This window comes from Bombina bombina, chromosome 7 (genome assembly GCF_027579735.1).
Source record: "Bombina bombina isolate aBomBom1 chromosome 7, aBomBom1.pri, whole genome shotgun sequence".
NCBI lineage: Eukaryota > Metazoa > Chordata > Amphibia > Anura > Bombinatoridae > Bombina > Bombina bombina.
In genome coordinates, this window is record NC_069505.1 from 296,309,618 (window position 1) to 296,328,470 (window position 18,853).

Here is an 18,853-nt window from a genome sequence, read left to right on the forward strand (position 1 = left end):
ACCAAAAATGGGCCTGCTCGTTAGCTTACATTCCTGCGTTTTCAAATAAAGATATCAAGAGAACGAAGAAAAAATGATAATAGTCGTAAAATAGAAAGTTGTTTAAAATTGTATGCTCTATCTGAATCATGAAATAAAAAAATTTGGGTTCAGTATCCCTTTAACTATAAAAGTTTAGTAGATTTTTTTTCATGTTGACGGATGTGCTTTTTCTGATCAATGTGTTCTGTTAAAGAAAAAGGATGATGATCTTGGAGCGTTGTATTAGCACTGTGTTCTCATTTGCCCGTTATTAGTCAAGCTGGTGCCTGGAATCAGTTTTCCGCCAAGATTTTTCAGGGCGGGCGGCAGAAAACTAAAATGCCCCAAACATCATATCAGTGACAAACTGGGCATCAGTAAAGAGTTGCTTTGTTGTACTCATGATGTGCATATCTTATTAAAAAATCTTGTTTTATTGACATCATAAAAAGTATCTGCGTATCTCTCTGGACACCCATGGTCTCTGAGTATATTTGTCAGTTATGTGTATTCCTGAGAGTGGCACGGGAGGGATAAATAATGCTAATCTCACAAGATGTTTTTGAGTCTGAAATGAGAATCCCTTTAGTGGAAATGTAAAAGTAATGAGAAATTCTCATATTCAAGTATTTCAATACTTCTAGGGGGGCTTGACCTGGCCATCGAAGGTCCTTCCAAAGCCGAGATCAGCTGTACAGATAACAAAGATGGTACCTGCACTGTGACCTATTTGCCAACTCTGCCCGGAGATTACAACATACTGGTGAAGTACAACGACACTCATATTGCTGGAAGCCCATTTGTAGCCAAGGTCACAGGTAATTTATAACTTCTGTGCATGTTAATGACTAACTATCTTACTCATAAGTCAGAGAACAAATTGAGAGAAGCTGACTGTTTTATGACCCCAAGAAATCGGCTCTTTCAGCTGGAGGAGGATGATGTCTGTTAATTTATTTTCTTGGTATTCCTGATATTAATTTTGTTTCACAGCGGTAAGCTGGCTCCAAATACAAAATAACAAGAATACAGCTGCAGATTATAACCACTGTTCACTTGCTTCATTTCCTTTTTGTATTCTTTGTAAATCTCATCACCTGCTTTTCTTTACTCGCTTGGAGCTAATTTTAAGTTGTTGTTGTTTAAATAAATTTATTAACTCTTGTTGTGACGCCTATCCATAGGGAAGGTAATTGTGCTGTGCCGTAGGCTAATACAATAACAAAAATCAACAGACTCAAGACTTAAAAAGATATAGAAGTAAAAATTAAACTTTAAAAAATAAAAATAAATAAATAATTGCCCATTTTACTTTTATAATCAAATTCACTTCTTTCTCGACGGAAATTCTTTTGAAACTGCTTTTTTCCCCATTAAGAGCTTGCCTGGAGCCCTATATAGGTGTTTGTAACAATTAAATATAGTGCTAAAGACATGTGCACGCTCCTGAGCCTATTTCAGTATGCAGTCATGGAAAGGAGCTAAGTATCAATAAAGCATGCCAAGAGAAAGAGGTAACACTGATCATACAAGTACATTGGAAACCTTTTTGTAAAATTGTACACTATATCTGAATTATTAAAGTTTCATTTTGATATCACTGTCATTTTAAGGGGGCATTTAAAAAATCTTTTATGCATATTAAAGTGCAGCAATTAAAGGTTACAAATATGTTTGTTTTTGTGTTTGTTACAAAAGATAAACAGCTAGATTACGAGTTGTGCGTTAGGTTTAAAAAGCAGCGTTAAGAGGTCCTAACGCTGCTTTTTAACGCCCGCTGGTATTAAGAGTCTTGCAGGTACAGGTGTACCGCTCACTTTTTTGGCCAGACTCGGAAATACCGCAAATCCACTTACGTCAATTGCATATCCTATATTTTCTATGGGACTTGCATAGCGCCGGTATTACGAGTCTGACCAAAAGTGAGCGGTAGATCCTCTCCTGTCAAGACTGGTGCCGCATTTAAAAGTCAGTAGTTAAGAGTTTTACACTACAACGCCGTAGCATAAAACTCTTAACTAAAGTGCTAAAAAGTACACTAACACCCATAAACTACCTATTAACCCCTAAACCGAGGCCCCCCACATCCCAAACACTAAAATAAAATTTTTAACCCCTAATCTGCCGAACCGTACATTGCCGCCACTATAATAAACATATTAACCCCATAAACCGCCGCACTCCCGCATCGCAAACACTAGTTACATATTATTAACCCCTAATCTGCCGACCCTAACATCGCCGACACCTACCTACATTTATTAACCCCTAATCTGCCGCCGCCACTATAATAAAGTTATTAACCCTTAAACCTAAGTCTATCCCCACCTAACTTAAATATAATTTAAATAAATCTAAATAAAATTACTACAATTAACTAAATTATTCCTATTTAAAACTAAATACTTACCTATAAAATAAACCCTAAGCTAGCTACAATATAACTAATAGTTACATTGTAGCTATTTTAGGGTTTATTTTTATTTTACAGGCAACTTTGTATTTATTTTAACTGGGTAGAATAGTTATTAAATATTTATTAACTATTTAATAACTACCTAGTTAAAATAAAGACAAATTTACCTGTAAAATAAAACCTAACCTAAGTTACAATTACACCTAACACTACACTATAATTAAAAAATTACCTAAACTAAATACAATTAATTACAATTTAAAAAAATTATCTAAAGTACGAAAAAAACAAACACTAAATTACAGAAAATAATTACAAGATTTTTAAACTAATTACACCTACTCTGATCCCCCTAACGAAATAAAAAAGCCCCCCAAAATAAAAAAGCCCTACCCTACACTAAATTACAAATAGCCCTTAAAAGGGCCTTTTGCGGGGCATTGCCCCAAAGTAATCAGCTCTTTTACCTGTAAAAAAAAAAGTACAAATACCCCCCCAACATTAAAACCCACCACCCACACAACCAACCCTACTCTAAAACCCACCCAATCCCCCCTTAAAAAAACCTAACACTATCCCCTTGAAGATCACCCTACCGTGAGACGTCTTCACCCAACCTGGCAGAAGTGGTCCTCCAGACGGGCAGAAGTCTTCATCCAAGCCGGGCAGAAGAGGTCCTCCAGATGGGCAGAAGTCTTCATCCAGATGGCATCTTCTATCTTCATCCATCCGGCGCGGAGCGGGTCCATCTTCAAGACATCCGACGCGGAGCATCCTCTTAAAACGACGGCCGACTGAAGAATGAAGGTTCCTTTAAATGACATCATCCAAGATGGCGTCCCTTCCATTCCGATTGGCTGATAGAATTCTATCAGCCAATCGGAATTAAGGTAGAAAAAATCCTATTGGCTGATGCAATCAACCAATAGAATGCCAGCTCAATCCTATTGGCTGTTTGGATCATTGAACTTCAATCCTATTGGTTGATTGCATCAGCCAATAGGAATTGAAGGGACGCCATCTTGGATGATGTCATTTAAAGGAACCTTCATTCTTCAGTCGGCCGTCGTTTGAAGAGGATGCTCCGCGTCGGATGTCTTGAAGATGGACCCGCTCCGCGCCGGATGGATGAAGATAGAAGATGCCGTCTGGATGAAGACTTCTGCCCGGCTTGGATGAAGACTTCTGCCCGGCTTGGATGAAGACTTCTGCCCGGCTTGGATGAAGACTTCTGCCCGGCTTGGATGAAGACGTCTCACGGTTAAGTGATCTTCAAGGGGTTAGTGTTAGGTTTTTTAAGGGGGGATTGGGTGGGTTTTAGAGTAGGGTTGGTTGTGTGGGTGGTGGGTTTTAATGTTGGGGGGGGTATTTGTACTTTATTTTCACAGGTAAAAGAGCTGATTACTTTGGGGCAATGCCCCGCAAAAGGCCCTTTTAAGGGCTATTTGTAATTTTGTGTAGGGTAGGGCTTTTTTATTTTGGGGGGCTTTTTTATTTTGTTAGGGGGATTAGAGTAGGTGTAATTAGTTTCAAATTCTTGTAATTATTTTATTATTTTCTGTAATTTAGGGGGGGTTTTTTTTTCGTACTTTAGATAATTTTTTTTAAATTGTAATTAACTGTATTTAGTTTAGGTAATTTATTTAATTGTAGTGTTAGGTGTAATTGTAACTTAGGTTAGGTTTTATTTTACAGGTAAATTTGTATTTATTTTAACTAGGTAGTTATTAAATAGTTAACTATTTAATTATTATTCTACCTAGTTAAAATAAATACAAAGTTGCCTGTAAATAAAAATAAACCCTAAGATAGATACAATGTAGTTGTAGTTAGTTATATTGTAGCTATCTTAGGGTTTATTTTATAGGTAAGTATTTAGTTTTAAATAGGAATAATTTAGTGAATTGTAGTAATTTTATTTAGATTTATTTAAATTATATTTAAGTTAGGGGGGTTAGGGTTAGACTTAGGTTTAGGGGTTAATACATTTAATACAGTGGTGGCAACGTTGTGGGCGGCAGATTAGGGGTTAATAAATGTAGTTAGGTTGCATCAACATTGGGGGCAGCAGATTAGGGGTTAATAAATATAATGTAGGGTTTGGCGATGTTGGGGGCAGCAGATTAGGGGTTCATAAGTATAATGTAGGTGGCGGCGGTGTCCGGAGCGGCAAATTAAGGGTTAATAATGTAATCTAGATGTCGGGGCAGCAGATTAGGGGTTAATAAGTGTAATATTAGGGGTGTTTAGACTCGGGGTTCATGTTAGGGTGTTTAAAAGATAGTTATTGCCTTTATTACTCATTCCCCAGTTTTGCATAACCAACACAGTTATATTCATATAGTTTTTACCTCTGTGGTTACCTTGTATCTAAGCCTCTGCAGACTGCCCCCTTATTTCAGTTCTTTTGACAGACTTACATTTTAGCCAATCAGTGATGACAAGAGTGAGCACAATGTTATCTATATGACACACATGAACTAGCGCTGTCTAGCTTCACAAACCTGTTAATCGCACTGAGATAAAAGGTGGCCTTGACGGGCTTCGACATTGGCATATGATCCTACCTAGGTTTAGTTTTCAACAAAGAATACCAAGAGAACAAAGCAAATTTGATGATAAAAGTAAATTGGAAAGTTGTTTAAAATTGCATGCCCTTTCTGAATAATGAAAGTTTAATTTTGACTAGACTGTCCCTTTAAATCCCCAATACATATGTAAGCAAATATTAACCCCTTATAACAACAAACGGCCTATATTTCTTATTGTGTTCAACTCAAATTTCTTATTATACATAACATTAACCAAGATAAACATTTATTCTGGTTGTATTTTTTTATGGGATTCTCTTAGTTCAATTTATCATTCAAATAAAAACTGAAGCACTAATAGAGATATTAAAAATAATCCCACAATGTCTTAATATAATAATAATTTTAAAAAATATTATGGTCAGAGGTTTGCTTTTTCCTATTTTAGTGGTAAAACAAATGTTTCCCTTGAGAGCTGGACGTTTGCTTCTGTAGAGCAAATCTTATAATTTTGATTATCAAATTTATCAGAAATGTAACAAACATTTAAAGGGACAGTAAAGTCAAAATTAATCGTTCATAATTCAGATAGGGCATGCAATTTTAAACAACTTTCCAGTGTACTTTTATCATCAAATTTGCTTTGTTCTCTGTATTCTTTGCTGAAAGATAAACCTAGGTATGCTCATATGCTAATTTCTAAGCCCTTGAAGGTAGCCTCTTATCTCAGGGCATTTTGACACTTTTTCACAGCTTAACAGCCATTTCTGCCATATAGATAACATTGTGCTCACACATGTGGAGTTACCTAGGAGTCAGCACTGATTGGCTAAAATGCAAGTCTGTCAAAATAACTGAAATAAAAGGGCAGTCTGCAGAGGCTTATATACAAGGTAATCACAGAGGTAAAAACTATATTAATATAACAGTGTTGGTTATGCAAAACTGGGGAATTGGTAATAATGGCATTATCTATCTTTTTAAACAATACAAATTCGGGAGTAGATTGTGCCTTTAAAGTTGTGAGGTATCCTCTATACCGAGTTCTTCCCTCCAGAAGGCTCTTTGGAGTTGTGGTCACCCAAAGCACACAAATTTGGTAAATTTTTTTGCTAGGGCCACCAAAACTATGACACACGTTTTTTTTACTTTTTCCTGATAGACCATAGAAACTAGTGCCATAGACCGCATTCAGCCCTCAGGACACCAGTGACCATTTCTGGTGTACTACCAAAATATGAAGGACCCAAGAGTAATTGAAATAAACTAGTATGAAATAGAGATGGTTACAATATACTGATATAAATTAGTTACATCACGCAGTTGAAATACAATAATTTAATTTATAAAGACAGATATTTTAATCTAATAATGTGTAATAATTAATTTGTCTGTTTAAAGGGACAGTCAACTCAACATTTGTTATTGTTTTAAAAGATAGATAATCCCTTTATTACCCATTCCCCAGTTTTGCATAACCAACCTGGTTATATTAATATACTTTTTTACCTCTGTGATTACCTTGTATCTAAGCATCTTCTGACAGCCCCCTGATCACATGACTTTTTTAAAATGATCTATTGACTTGCATTTTAGTTGTGTTGTGCAGAGCTCACGGGCGTGAGCACAATGTTATCTATATGGCCCACATGAACTAGCAGTCTCCCGTTGTGAACAGCAAATAAAAAAAGCGTGATGAAGAGGCTGTCTATAGTGGCTTAGAAACAGGCATAAATTTAGAGGTTTGAATGTTATAAAGTATATTAATATAACTGTGTTGGTTGTGCAAAGCTGGGGAATGGGTAGTAAAGACATTATTTATCTTTTTAAACAATAACAAATTAAGTGTTGACTGTCCCTTTAATGAAAGGTGTCGGCAATATTACTGTAGTTTCACAATGAGTTTACAATGGAAAGTAAAAATGTGTTTATTTAATTTAGATGACAACAGGAGACGTTCCCAAGTGAAGCTGGGGTCTACGGCTGATTTCCTATTGGATATCAACGAAACAGATCTCAGTCTCTTGACCGCTAGCATTAAAGCGCCATCTGGTCATGATGAGCCTTGTCTGCTGAAGAGACTCCCAAATAACCACATTGGTAAGAAAAATATGTTGTAGCATATGTGCTTGATATATTCCTGTTCTGTTTGTTTAATCTGGTGTAATTGTAATGTGGCCTTTACAATCATATATTTAAAGGGACATTCTAAAGCACAATTTACGTGATCTAATTTGTTTGAGCATGTGATTTATTTTTTTTCATCACTGATTTGAGCTATGGTCTAGATTACAAGTGGAGCACAATTATTATCGAAGGGTATGTTATCTTTGCACAACCTCATGCAAATAATAAAGCACATTCTGGTGTATAGTTAAATATTTTAACCAAAGTATCTCAACGCGGCTGAAACATTTTTAACCCGCCCTGTACTTTAACGGATAGCACAGGAATGGGGTCTGCTCATAATACAAGTGATGAGCTAAAGGTTGCGCTTGAGCGAAATCCAAAATACTGCGGTAAAATTTAGAGCTTTTTAAGAGCTGAAGTAAACCGTTATTATTAATAGCATAGCACAGAGCTACAGCAAGAACTGCATTACTTGTTCACCATTGGCTTAGCGCACAATCAGTGTAACACGCCATCGTCTTACCGCTCAAGCAATATCTGGCATGAATTTTACTGCGCACCCCCATAGAAGTATTTGTGGGGTTAAGAGCACCCATGCAATTCAACTTGCAGATGTTAGCACACCCTAGACTATTGCTTGAGCAGTAACAAATAACTTTGGAGCTGTAATGTAAGCACAAAAATTTCTATACCACTTTTCATTCTGCACAATAGCACCACTATTTTTGCACTTCACTTATATTCTAGGTCTATATGCTTAACACATGGGTAAAGACCCACTTGGGAGTAATAGGTATTGCAGCTTTTGAGAAGAACGAAGCCAGTGAGGCCATCAGGAGCAGAATTCGCACATCGCTGCTAACCTCTGGCTGTGTCTTGCTCAGCATCTACAATAACAGCACCAAAATATTGTGTGTTTGTGTGTGTGTGTGTGTGTATGTATGTATGTATTTATGTATATATATATATATATATATATATATATATATATATATATATATATATATATATTTATAATATATATTTATAATGTGTGTGTAATAATATACAAAGTCAGTTATTTCAACTACCAGTTACTCATGATATTTATGATATTTTGATGTTAATATTTGGTTGAAATTTTTATTATTTATATTTCATAAATCTTACTTTTTTAGGAATTTCATTTATTCCAAGAGAGGTTGGTGAGCACCTTGTTAGTATTAAGAAAAATGGTCGCCATGTGCCAAATAGTCCTATATCCATTATGGTCTATCAGTCGGAAATTGGAGATGCCAGCAAAGTCAAGGTGTTTGGCCCTGGATTAACAGAAGGACGCACATTTGAGATGTCTGATTTTGTGGTGGATACTAGAGAGGCAGGTAGGTGGACCCTCAGTTATGAGATTGTTTTGCCTACTTAAACTTTTTTTCTTAACACTGAATTTTGTATGGAAATTTGATAGATTTCTATAGAGAAAAGACTGAAAGTCTGGGACTGGATTAAAGGGGTGGAGTTTAATTTCAGAAGGGGTTTGGAGTTGTTGGATAATAATGGAAGAGCCTGCTCAGTAGGTGCTAAAATATCACTGTACAAAAATGATGCAATAAAAGTGATATATAATGTGAACGTTCACTGTGATCAACAAAAAATGGGCAAAGTCTACACTTGTATTAACTTTTGAAAACAGTCTTAGAATCTTAACCTTGAAAAAGCCATGCGTTGCACAGCAAAACGTACGTTGGATATGTCACCCAGCACGCATCATACATCACAGAAGGGGCACTTTTGCACATCAGACTAGGCTGCTAAAAGCTAGTGAGTACACCTTAATCAATGTACAAGCCTGTTGAATAAAAAGAGAGGCAAGTAGTTCAGTTAGAACCTTTGGTATTATTAATCAGTGTCTAAATCCCCTTGACGGAGCCTTGATTGTTTGGATACAAATATATGCAAACTCTGGCATACTAGTGCACCCTTGTGGTTGGAGTTGGGAATAACATTGTGACTTACAGAGGAGAAAGTAACCTGTTTTCAGATTGTATGTATGATTCTGTCCATGTAAAAGTTCTTCTCTGCATACATCTAGGGCAAATGTTCTAGTTTTCCATCAAGGCTTTCTTTATTTGGTAATTCTATTATGCAAAAATGATGATAATTTTAAAACATAGTTGCTTTGCATATATCTTATTTATATAAGTTTTTAATTATTTTTGGTTAAAATGCTTAAATCAGTTAAAGGGACATGAAACACAATTTTTTTTATTTTGTGATTTAGAAAGAGCATGTAATTTTAAACAACTTTCTAATTTACTTCTATTATCTAATTTGCTTCATTCTCTTGATATCACTTGCTGAAAAGCATATCTAGATATGCTCAGTAGCTACTGATTGGTTGCTGCACATAGAGGTCTTGTTTGATTGGCTCACACGTGTGCATTGCTATTTCTTCAACAAAGGATATCTAAATAATTGAGCAAATTAGATAATAGAAGTAAATTGGAAAGTTGTTTAAAATTGCATGCCATATCTGAATCATGAAAGTTTCATTTTGACTTTACTGCCCCTTTAAAACACACATATAGAATAATTACTTAAGTTTGGAAACAAATTACTTTTTATGTGCGATATCTAATTGGAGATTTCTTTAGAACTTTACTTCTATTTGTCTATAGATAATCTAAATTTCTTTTACAATATGATGTTCTTGTGGGAATCAAAGCCTATCATTCTCAATAAATATGAATCTGACTGTTGGGTTTTAGATCCTGCCCTTGATGTATCTCTTGATTTTTTTATGAGAATTTGTATCTTATGCCAAGTTGAACAATGTTATTTCTTATATGTTGATTCTAGGATTTCTTTGTTTATATGTGCCCTATGTAAATTTATGTAATAGGCCTCTCTTTGCTTAAAGGGACAGTATACACCAATTTTGATATAACTGCGTGTAATAGACACTAGTATAAAGAATAATATGCACAGATACTGATATAAAGATTTAGTATAAAACCTTACTTAGAAGCTCGCAATTTAGCACTGTTGCAGATCCTTCCCCCTCCCCTGCATATGAATAGACCAATTATACAAACAGAAGCAATGTGAAGTCTGTATACATCAGTATACATCTACAACTTTGGGGCTTGGTTAGGAGTCTGAAAATCAGCACAATGTTATTTAAAAATAAGCAAAACTATACATTTTTACAAAAACACTCCCAGATGGGCTATATAAATGGATTATCTACAACGCATTTATACAAAGAAAAATCTAGTGTACAATGTCCCTTGAAGGGACACTGAACCCAAATTTTTTCTTTCATGGTTCAGATAGAGCATGAAATTTTAAGCAACTTTCTAATTTACTCCTATTATAAATTTTTCTTTGTTCTCTTGCTATCTTTATTTTAAAAGTAGGAATGTAAATCTTAGCAGCCAGCCCATTTTAGGTTCAGCACCATAGATAGCGCTTGCTTATTGGAAGATTACATTTACCCACCAATAACAAGCATAACCCAGGTTCTCAACCAAAAATGGTCCGGCTCCTATGCATCACATTCCTGCTTTTTAAATAAAGATAGCAAGAGAACGAAGAAAAATTGATAATAGGAGTAAATTAGAAAGTTGCTTAAAATTGCATGCTCTATCTGAATTATGAAAGAAAAAAATTGGGTTTAGTGTCCCTTTAAAATACCAATACTCTTCATTTTGGAATGTTTTTTTGAGGAACAATGGACTAATTTAATATAGGTGACATCTGTGAGCTTTGGATCATAGTCAAGGAGGTTGTTTATTGAATATATGGACATTAATTGACGCTTATTTGCTTTGTGTTTTTTCTTTCTCATTAGTGTTCTACCAATGTTATGCTGTACCATATCTTTATATTTAACTTGAAATAAAGCCTAAAAAGGTCGGCAAGCCAGAGTATACTATAAACATATGTCATGTGATGTATTAGATGTAAAATGCAAGTGCTGTATTTCTATTCTAGGCTATGGTGGACTTTCACTCGCAGTAGAAGGACCTAGTAAAGTAGATATCCAGACAGAAGACTTGGAAGACGGCACATGTCAAGTCTCCTATTATCCCACTGAGCCTGGGGTTTACATCGTATCCATAAAATTTGCAGATGAGCATGTTCCAGGTAATAGAGAATCCTGAAGTATTTAAAGATAGAATAATAATATTGCTTCCCATTCTCTTTATTCCTTTCTCTATAATAACAAATTCTTGAAACCTAGGGGGCCAAACTAATGTGTTTGTGAAGTAAACAAAGATATATATATATATATATATATATACTGTGTGTGTATGTATGTATATATATATATATATATCTATATATACATATGTATCTATATATATATATATATATATATATATATATATATATATATATGGGTCCGGGCAAAAGCTCAAAACAATAACGCCCACTTTATTAAAGGGACAGTCTACCATAGAATTGTTATTGTTTTAAAAGATAGATAATCCCTTTATTACCCACTCCCCAGTTTTGCATAACTAACACAGTTATATTAATATACTTTTTACCTCTGTGATTACCTTGTATCTAGGAACCTTCTTCCAGCCCCCTGATCACATAACTGTGACTTTTAATTATCTATTGTCTTAAATTTAGCATTGTATTGTGCTAGATCTTAAATAACTTTCTGTGCCTGAACACAGTGTTATCTATATGGCCCACGTGTACTTTCTGCCTCTTTGTGTTGAAAAGAGATTTAAAAAGCATGTGATAAGAGGCAGCCCTCAAAGGCTTAGAAATTAGCATATGAGCCTACCTATGTTTAGTTTAAACTAAGAATACCAAGAGAAAAAAAGCAAATTTGATGATAAAAGTAAATTGGAAAGTTGATTAAAATTAAAAGTCCTATCTTAATAATGAAAGTTTAATTTATACTAGACTGTCCCTTTAAGTAATCCAAAAATCCAAATAAGCATATCGTAAAAACAGCAAATCAATAATGCAAGTATGCAAAATTGCAAAGTTAAAGAGTAGCTATGGCCAAGATGTTAGGGCTATTAGGAGCACTGGTGTGGGCTTGGCTGACGCGTTTCAGCTCCTATGGAGCCTTACTCATAGACTGCATCAATATATATATATACAGATATGTACTCCCCTCCGATTAGAACCGCTGCCCTCCAACAGTCTCTCCCAAAGGCTGTTAAATCTATGTGTTTGTAGAAGGAGGCGCTGATTCATAGAGAGTTTCAGGGGATTTCACTGTGTAGACCAAACAATTTACTCAGAAGCTTTGTCAGGAAATGGTAACTCCTATGTCTGTTAGAAAATATCACATTGGCGCAGTGCTTCCAAACACCATTTAAATAAGTGTAGATACTCGCAAAATAAATACTGGATAAACGGCTCCTTTACGGTCAAGAAAATATTCACCAGCTCTTTATGTTTAAAAAGTAGCTTTATTAAGCTCAACGCGTTTCAACGGTAGTACCGTCTTTCTCAAGAGCATTTAATAAAATATTTTTTGTATCGCTTAAAAAGTCATATGAGTGATATATATCTTGCATGTGAGTTATGCTAAATACTTTTGTATGTAAAAATGTTATTTAAAATGCTTTTTTAACAAGAAACTGATGAGTAAAAATGTGTCACTAACAATTTGTACCACTTCTACTCTTGTTATAGGAAGTCCCTTCACAGCGAAAGTCAGTGGCGAGGGAAGAGTGAAGGAAAGTATAATGCGCAATAGAAGAGCGCCGTCTGTTGCCACAGTGGGGGGTATCTGCGAACTTAATTTAAAAATTCCAGGTGAGATTTTTAGACATTTTATTACTTTGATTTATCTATTTTAATAAAGAAAAACTGGTTTCATAACATTTACAGTTTTATTCTAGTTAATATAATTTTATATTTTTATTCAGTTAATCAAAACTGTAGACTATGTAAAGCAGTGAAATATCATTTATTAGTTTTTATAATAACAGAGTTTTTTATTATATATCAATACATTTAGTTCACTAATCTCTGTGTTCACTTTTCCTCCCCCCCAGTTTTTACTTTTATACAGATTTGTACATTTTTGTTGATTTCTGCATATAAAACCACAGTGTTACACCAATGTGTTCTCCGTCTTTTATAAATCTTGACAGCCAGCTTGTTTTTAGGACTCCAGATCTAATATTTATAAAATATAGAATATATAGCATATAAACAAAGTTTAGAATAAATTGTTTAAGGGCATTAATTCGTTTTTGGCTGGGAAACTGTTATAATTTGCCTCTACCATGGTTCCATGGTGTAGACATAATTTGATTCCTGTGCACTAAATGTCTAATGCCAAGTAAATGTACATAAATCACAAGTATTCAAAAAAAAATTTTTTTTGGGGGGGGGTTAAGTATTGAAATAATATTTAAAACATATCTTACTATATCCTATAAAATGTAGTAAATGTAGTATGTAATTTAATGTTTAAAAATGTATTGAAGGAGCCAGAGCGTTTATAGATAAGTAACAGTAGCAGACCTACTCAACAGAGGGCCCTGGTTTTACTTTTGGGCCCCAAACTCAGTAGTACACAACAGTGATAATATACATGCTGCTCTGTATGATGATTGATACATGAACCTGCTACCTACACTAATAAAAAGCTCCCCTGCATTAAGAGTTTACACAATTCCACATGCCTATGTATAGACTGTTTGCTATGGGTTCCCTCTAGTACACTGCACCAAAGCCGCCCCTGATAAGTCATATTTTTATATATACAAATAATGCTTTATTTGATCTGAATGTATCATCTATGTTTGTTTCTATCTTTTCTTTATACTGTTTTCCTTTTTTCTTTTTTTCTTTTTTTAAATCTTCAATAGTCACTTGGTTCCAAATGGGTTTCTTTTGGTAAATCCTTTCCCAGCCTCTTCAAAATAACCAATCTACTGTCCCAAAACATATCTTGGTTCAAGAAAATAGTGGGTTTCTCTAAGCCTGGACTGTAACATCCGCTGATGTGTTAAAATACTTAGCATGTGCAGAAGTAGGTTTTATAGATGCTCAATAATCTGCCTGATTTATTTGCAGTGCTGAAATCTCCATGGATAATAAATCTATTTACTTTGCTTAACCAAATGCATAAAAAAGCCTTTTTATTAACGAGATCCTAAGTTCATTAAAAATTAAATAATGTTAAAATATTAATCAATGTTGTGTATAATGACCTCAGGACAGAGAGTCTTAGAATACAAACTGTTTCAAGGCTGTCAAAACCACATTTGTTTATAAATCATATTTTGACTTTTTTTTTTCTATCAAGGTTTTTTTTTTGCACACAATTTTTTTTATTTATTTTTTGCAAAGTTGTGTGTGTGTGTATGTTATAAATATATAAAACTATGCTTTGTCATATATAAAACACAAAAAGAGACGCTCGCCTGTCTATATACAAAATTATACAGTACATATTTATGTATTATAAATTTGTTCATTGAGGATAGCAAAATTTACAGCTGTGTAATCATTAGATGTTTTTTTTAAATCATAGTATTTGACAGTTCTTCCTATTCATTTTAGCTTCTTTTTTTTAATATATATATTTTTATAATTTTGCTTTTGTGTTAAAAACTGAAGCTGAATTGACAGCAAAGAAATTAATCTCTGTACTCTCTCTTTAGAGATCGACAGGCGTGAAATGTCTGCTGAGGTCACTAGCCCTTCTGGAAGGGTCGATGAAGCAGAAATTGTTGACCTTGGACAGAATACATCTTGCGTGCGTTTTGTTCCTCAAGAGATGGGCGTTCACACAGTGAGCGTAAAGTACAGAGGCGAGCATGTTCCTGGCAGCCCATTCCAATTCACTGTGGGGCCCTTGGGAGAAGGTGGTGCTCAGAAAGTCAAGGCTGGTGGCCCTGGTCTGGAGAGAGGGGAAGCTGGAGTTCCCGGTAAGCAGACACGTTCCATGTATTGGTGGCACATGATCAATAAATCTTCCACAGGCTGCCAAAACCCTGCCCTACAGCTTGGGTGCTGAATAGAATTGAGAAGAAGCGTAAGTCTATGCCCAGTACAATGTATACGTTACTTGGTGGAACTATTCAAGTTTGCATCATGGTCCTGTTTTCTGCAGGACAGTCCCATATGGAGACGTCAGATCCACATCTCCGTCTTGATCATTTTACTTCTCCTTCACATATATCCCCCCAAAAATTGATAATAGTCCCCAGTAAGTGTGTAAAACACAGTGGTAGATTATTGTAGCTCTCTTTACAGCAATGTGCACATGTACAAACATTCTGGCTGCCGTATTAGTAGGGGAAGATGTTGGTAGACACATACAAAAAATGTTTCACTGCCTGTATGTTAACTTGTGATCAGACACAAGGTTTGAAGTGTTGTGCTATGTACTGTGCCACTGTATATCCACTGTCAGATTACAGGTACATGAAAGTCAATATTAATAAACTTTCTCATGTGTTTTTACCATTATGAAATTAACCATTTTCTCTTGGTATCTTTTGTTGAAACTTAAAGGGTCAATATACAAATGTCAATATTGAAATGTGCATGACTGCATTTCAATTTTAAATAAAAGCATTTTGGGATATACTTTTGGGATATTAGCAACAATCCTTCTACCAAAGCTTATTACTGTTTCAGCTGCATATGCACATATGCTGTGTGTGACTAGAGAATCTCAATTCAAACACCATGCATGTTCAGAAAGTTGGTGGTTGGTGTATTGTCTCAGTGAAGACTGACTTTGTGTCATACAAGCCACTGCTGATTCTCTGAGAAGGTGTAGTGTTTGAATGCCCAATGCACTTTTTTTTGAAACTGAAGTATATTGCAAAAATGCTTCTATTTAAAAGTTTAAATGCACACACGCACATATCCATTTTTGACTATTCTATCCCTTTAACTCATTTCCCTAAGCACTATATGGCCCCAGTGTTTGCAACTATGTTTGTAACAGCGTAGTTCATTGTTGAAAACACTGCCACCATAAAACTTTAAAGGACCAGTCAACACAGTAGATTTGCATAATCAACACATGCAAGATAACAAGACAATGCAATAGCACTTAGTCTGAACTTCAAATGAGTAGTAGATTTTTTTTCTGACAATTTTTAAAGTTATGTCTTTTTCTACTCCCCCTGTACCATGTGACAGCCATCAGCCAATCACAAATGCATACACGTACCATGTGACAGCCATCAGCCATTCACAAATGCATACACACTTATTCTTGCACATGCTCAGTAGGAGCTGGTGACTGAAAAAAGTTTAAATATAAAAAGACTGTGCACATTTAGCTAATGGAAGTACATTGGAAAGTTGTTTAAAATGGCAGGCTCTATCTGAATAATGAAAGTTTAATTTTGATTGAGTGTCCCTTTAATTTTGAGTTTGATGTTCTTTTTAACAGCAGATTTAACAAAAGGGCAAGGTTCTCCCAAATGGTAACCCTGATAAACACAAATTAAATCTCTTTCCAGCTACTAAATCTGCTCTGCCCAAACCTTTTATTAAACAAAAGTAATCCAAAAAATGTTGTTCATATATAAAAGGTATGTGACAGTGTCTGATCAAAAACACCTTGTGTAGACTGAAGACCTTTTACAATTGAATGTTGTAAATGTTTTAAAATCTCTGAGCAAAGACATTTTTTATAGATGTTCTACAATCACAGGGATAGAACGCTGTTATGTTTATTACACACAACAGCAGTGTTAGATAAGTTTTTTTTTTTTTTTAATAGAACAATTTAAACATTTTTTTTAAATATTTTTTCTCTATCTTCAGCTGAATTCAGCATATGGACAAGAGAAGCTGGTGCAGGTGGATTATCCATTGCTGTGGAAGGACCGAGCAAAGCAGAGATTACATTTGAAGACCGTAAAGATGGATCTGCTGGTGTGTCCTACATAGCACAAGAGCCTGGTATGTGGTTATGTGATAAACCTTGATACATCATGTAATTTGCACACAACAGGATTCTGATTAAGTGTGCAGTATGGAGGTTATTAAAGAGGCATAAAACCCATTTTTTTTCTTTGTGAATCAGATAGCGTATACAGTTTTAAAAAATCTTCCAAATTACTCTTATCAAATTTAGTTTGTTCTCGTGATATCCTTTGGTGAAAACCTGGTACATGGGCTAAAGAGTGTGCACATTTCTGAAGCACTATATACGGCTGCAGTTTTGTAAAAATATTTGCTAGAGGACTAGATTGCAGCTGTGTTTGCGGCCCCGTAGTGCTCAAGACACGTGCCGGCTGCCTTCCTGGATATCGCTTCAACAAAGAATACCATGAGAATGAAGCAACTTTGATAATACAGGGAACTTTTTCTCTGTCTGAATCAAAAGAAAAATCTTGTTAAATGTCCTTTTAAGGGCTGAAGAATTGTTAAATCAGTTGTCTGTATACACAGTCTTAAAGGGACAGTAGTGGCAATATTAACATTTCATGATTCAGATAGAACATGCAATTTTAAACAACTTATCAAATTTGCTTTGTTCTCTTGGTATCCCTTGTTGAAAAGCATACCTAGGTAGGCTCAGGAACAGCAATGCACTACTGGGAGCTGGTAACTGGTAGCTGCACATATAAGCCTCTTATAAATGGTTCACCAATATGTTTAGCTAGCTTCGAGTAGTGCATTGCTGCTCTTTCAACAAAGGATACCAAAAGAATGAAGCAAATCTGATAATAGATTTAAATTTAAAAGCTGTTTAAAATTGTATGTTCTATCTGAATCATTGCAATAATCCTCTCACTGTTGAGAAATGTTAAAAGAAGATGCTATTGCTAACCAGCAGTGTATTTATTTTATGTGCTACCCTAAGTACTGGAAAATCTGCTTCCTCTGGCCCTCAGCAATTTTAGCTTATATTTACATTTGTGTTATATATTTCTCACAGCTGGAGACCAAGAAATCATGGTGGGATCATGCACCTCCACTAGACAACTAGGGATCATGGGTTCCTAATAAAATGAATGAATAAATTATTTGGAGAGCTTTGTAATGAAGGCGTCATCCCAAAGAAATAACCATCATAGTTTTTGTCCCCTTGAAATCCTGCAGGCATACGCCAAAATATGCCACTGATCTAGACATGGTTATGCTTGTCCTAAATATCTGTATACAAGACTGAAGGATATCAACAGGGGTAGTAATATATATGAGCTTCATGTACTAAACAATATGGATTATGCTTTTAAAGGGGCAGTAAAGTCAAAATTTCCAATTTACTTTTATTAAATTTTCTTTGTTCTCTTGGTATTCTTTGTTGAAAGCTAAATCTAGGTAGGCTCATATGCTAATTTCTAAGCACTTGAAGGCCACCTCTTATTTCAGGGTATTTTGACAGTTTTTCACTGCTAGAGGGCGTTGGTTCATGTGTTCCATATAGATAACATTGTGCTCATGCACATGAAGTTACCTAGGAGTCAGCACTGATTGGCTAAAATGCATGTCTGTCAAAAGAACTAAAATAAGGGGGCAGTCTGCAGAGGCTTTGATGCAAGGTAATCACAGAGGCAAAAAGTATATTAATATAACAGTGTTGGTTATGCAAAACTGAGGAATGGGTAATAAAGGGATTATCTATCTTTTTAAACAATAACAATTCTGGAGTAGACTGTCAATTGCAATCAGGCAACAGAACGACAGACATCACTAAATGCTCTGACTTTTCTTGTTTTGCATAAAACAAGGACTTTTGTAATTATACATTAGAGTTTGGGTCATCAGCAAAATGGAACAAGACTCTTTTTATACCCGTTTTGTATATAAT

General features: G+C 35.0%; 1 protein-coding gene across 1 annotated transcript in view; it reads left to right on the top strand.

Annotated features, from left to right (window-relative positions):
- The window catches only part of FLNB (filamin B), a 341,931-nt gene that overhangs the window by 280,047 nt on the left and 43,031 nt on the right, over positions 1-18,853 (top strand). The window contains 7 exon segments of the mRNA XM_053720866.1: positions 666-839; positions 6,910-7,068; positions 8,256-8,459; positions 11,071-11,223; positions 12,745-12,867; positions 14,730-14,996; positions 16,858-16,995. Coding sequence (XP_053576841.1) covers positions 666-839; positions 6,910-7,068; positions 8,256-8,459; positions 11,071-11,223; positions 12,745-12,867; positions 14,730-14,996; positions 16,858-16,995 — 1,218 coding nt within the window.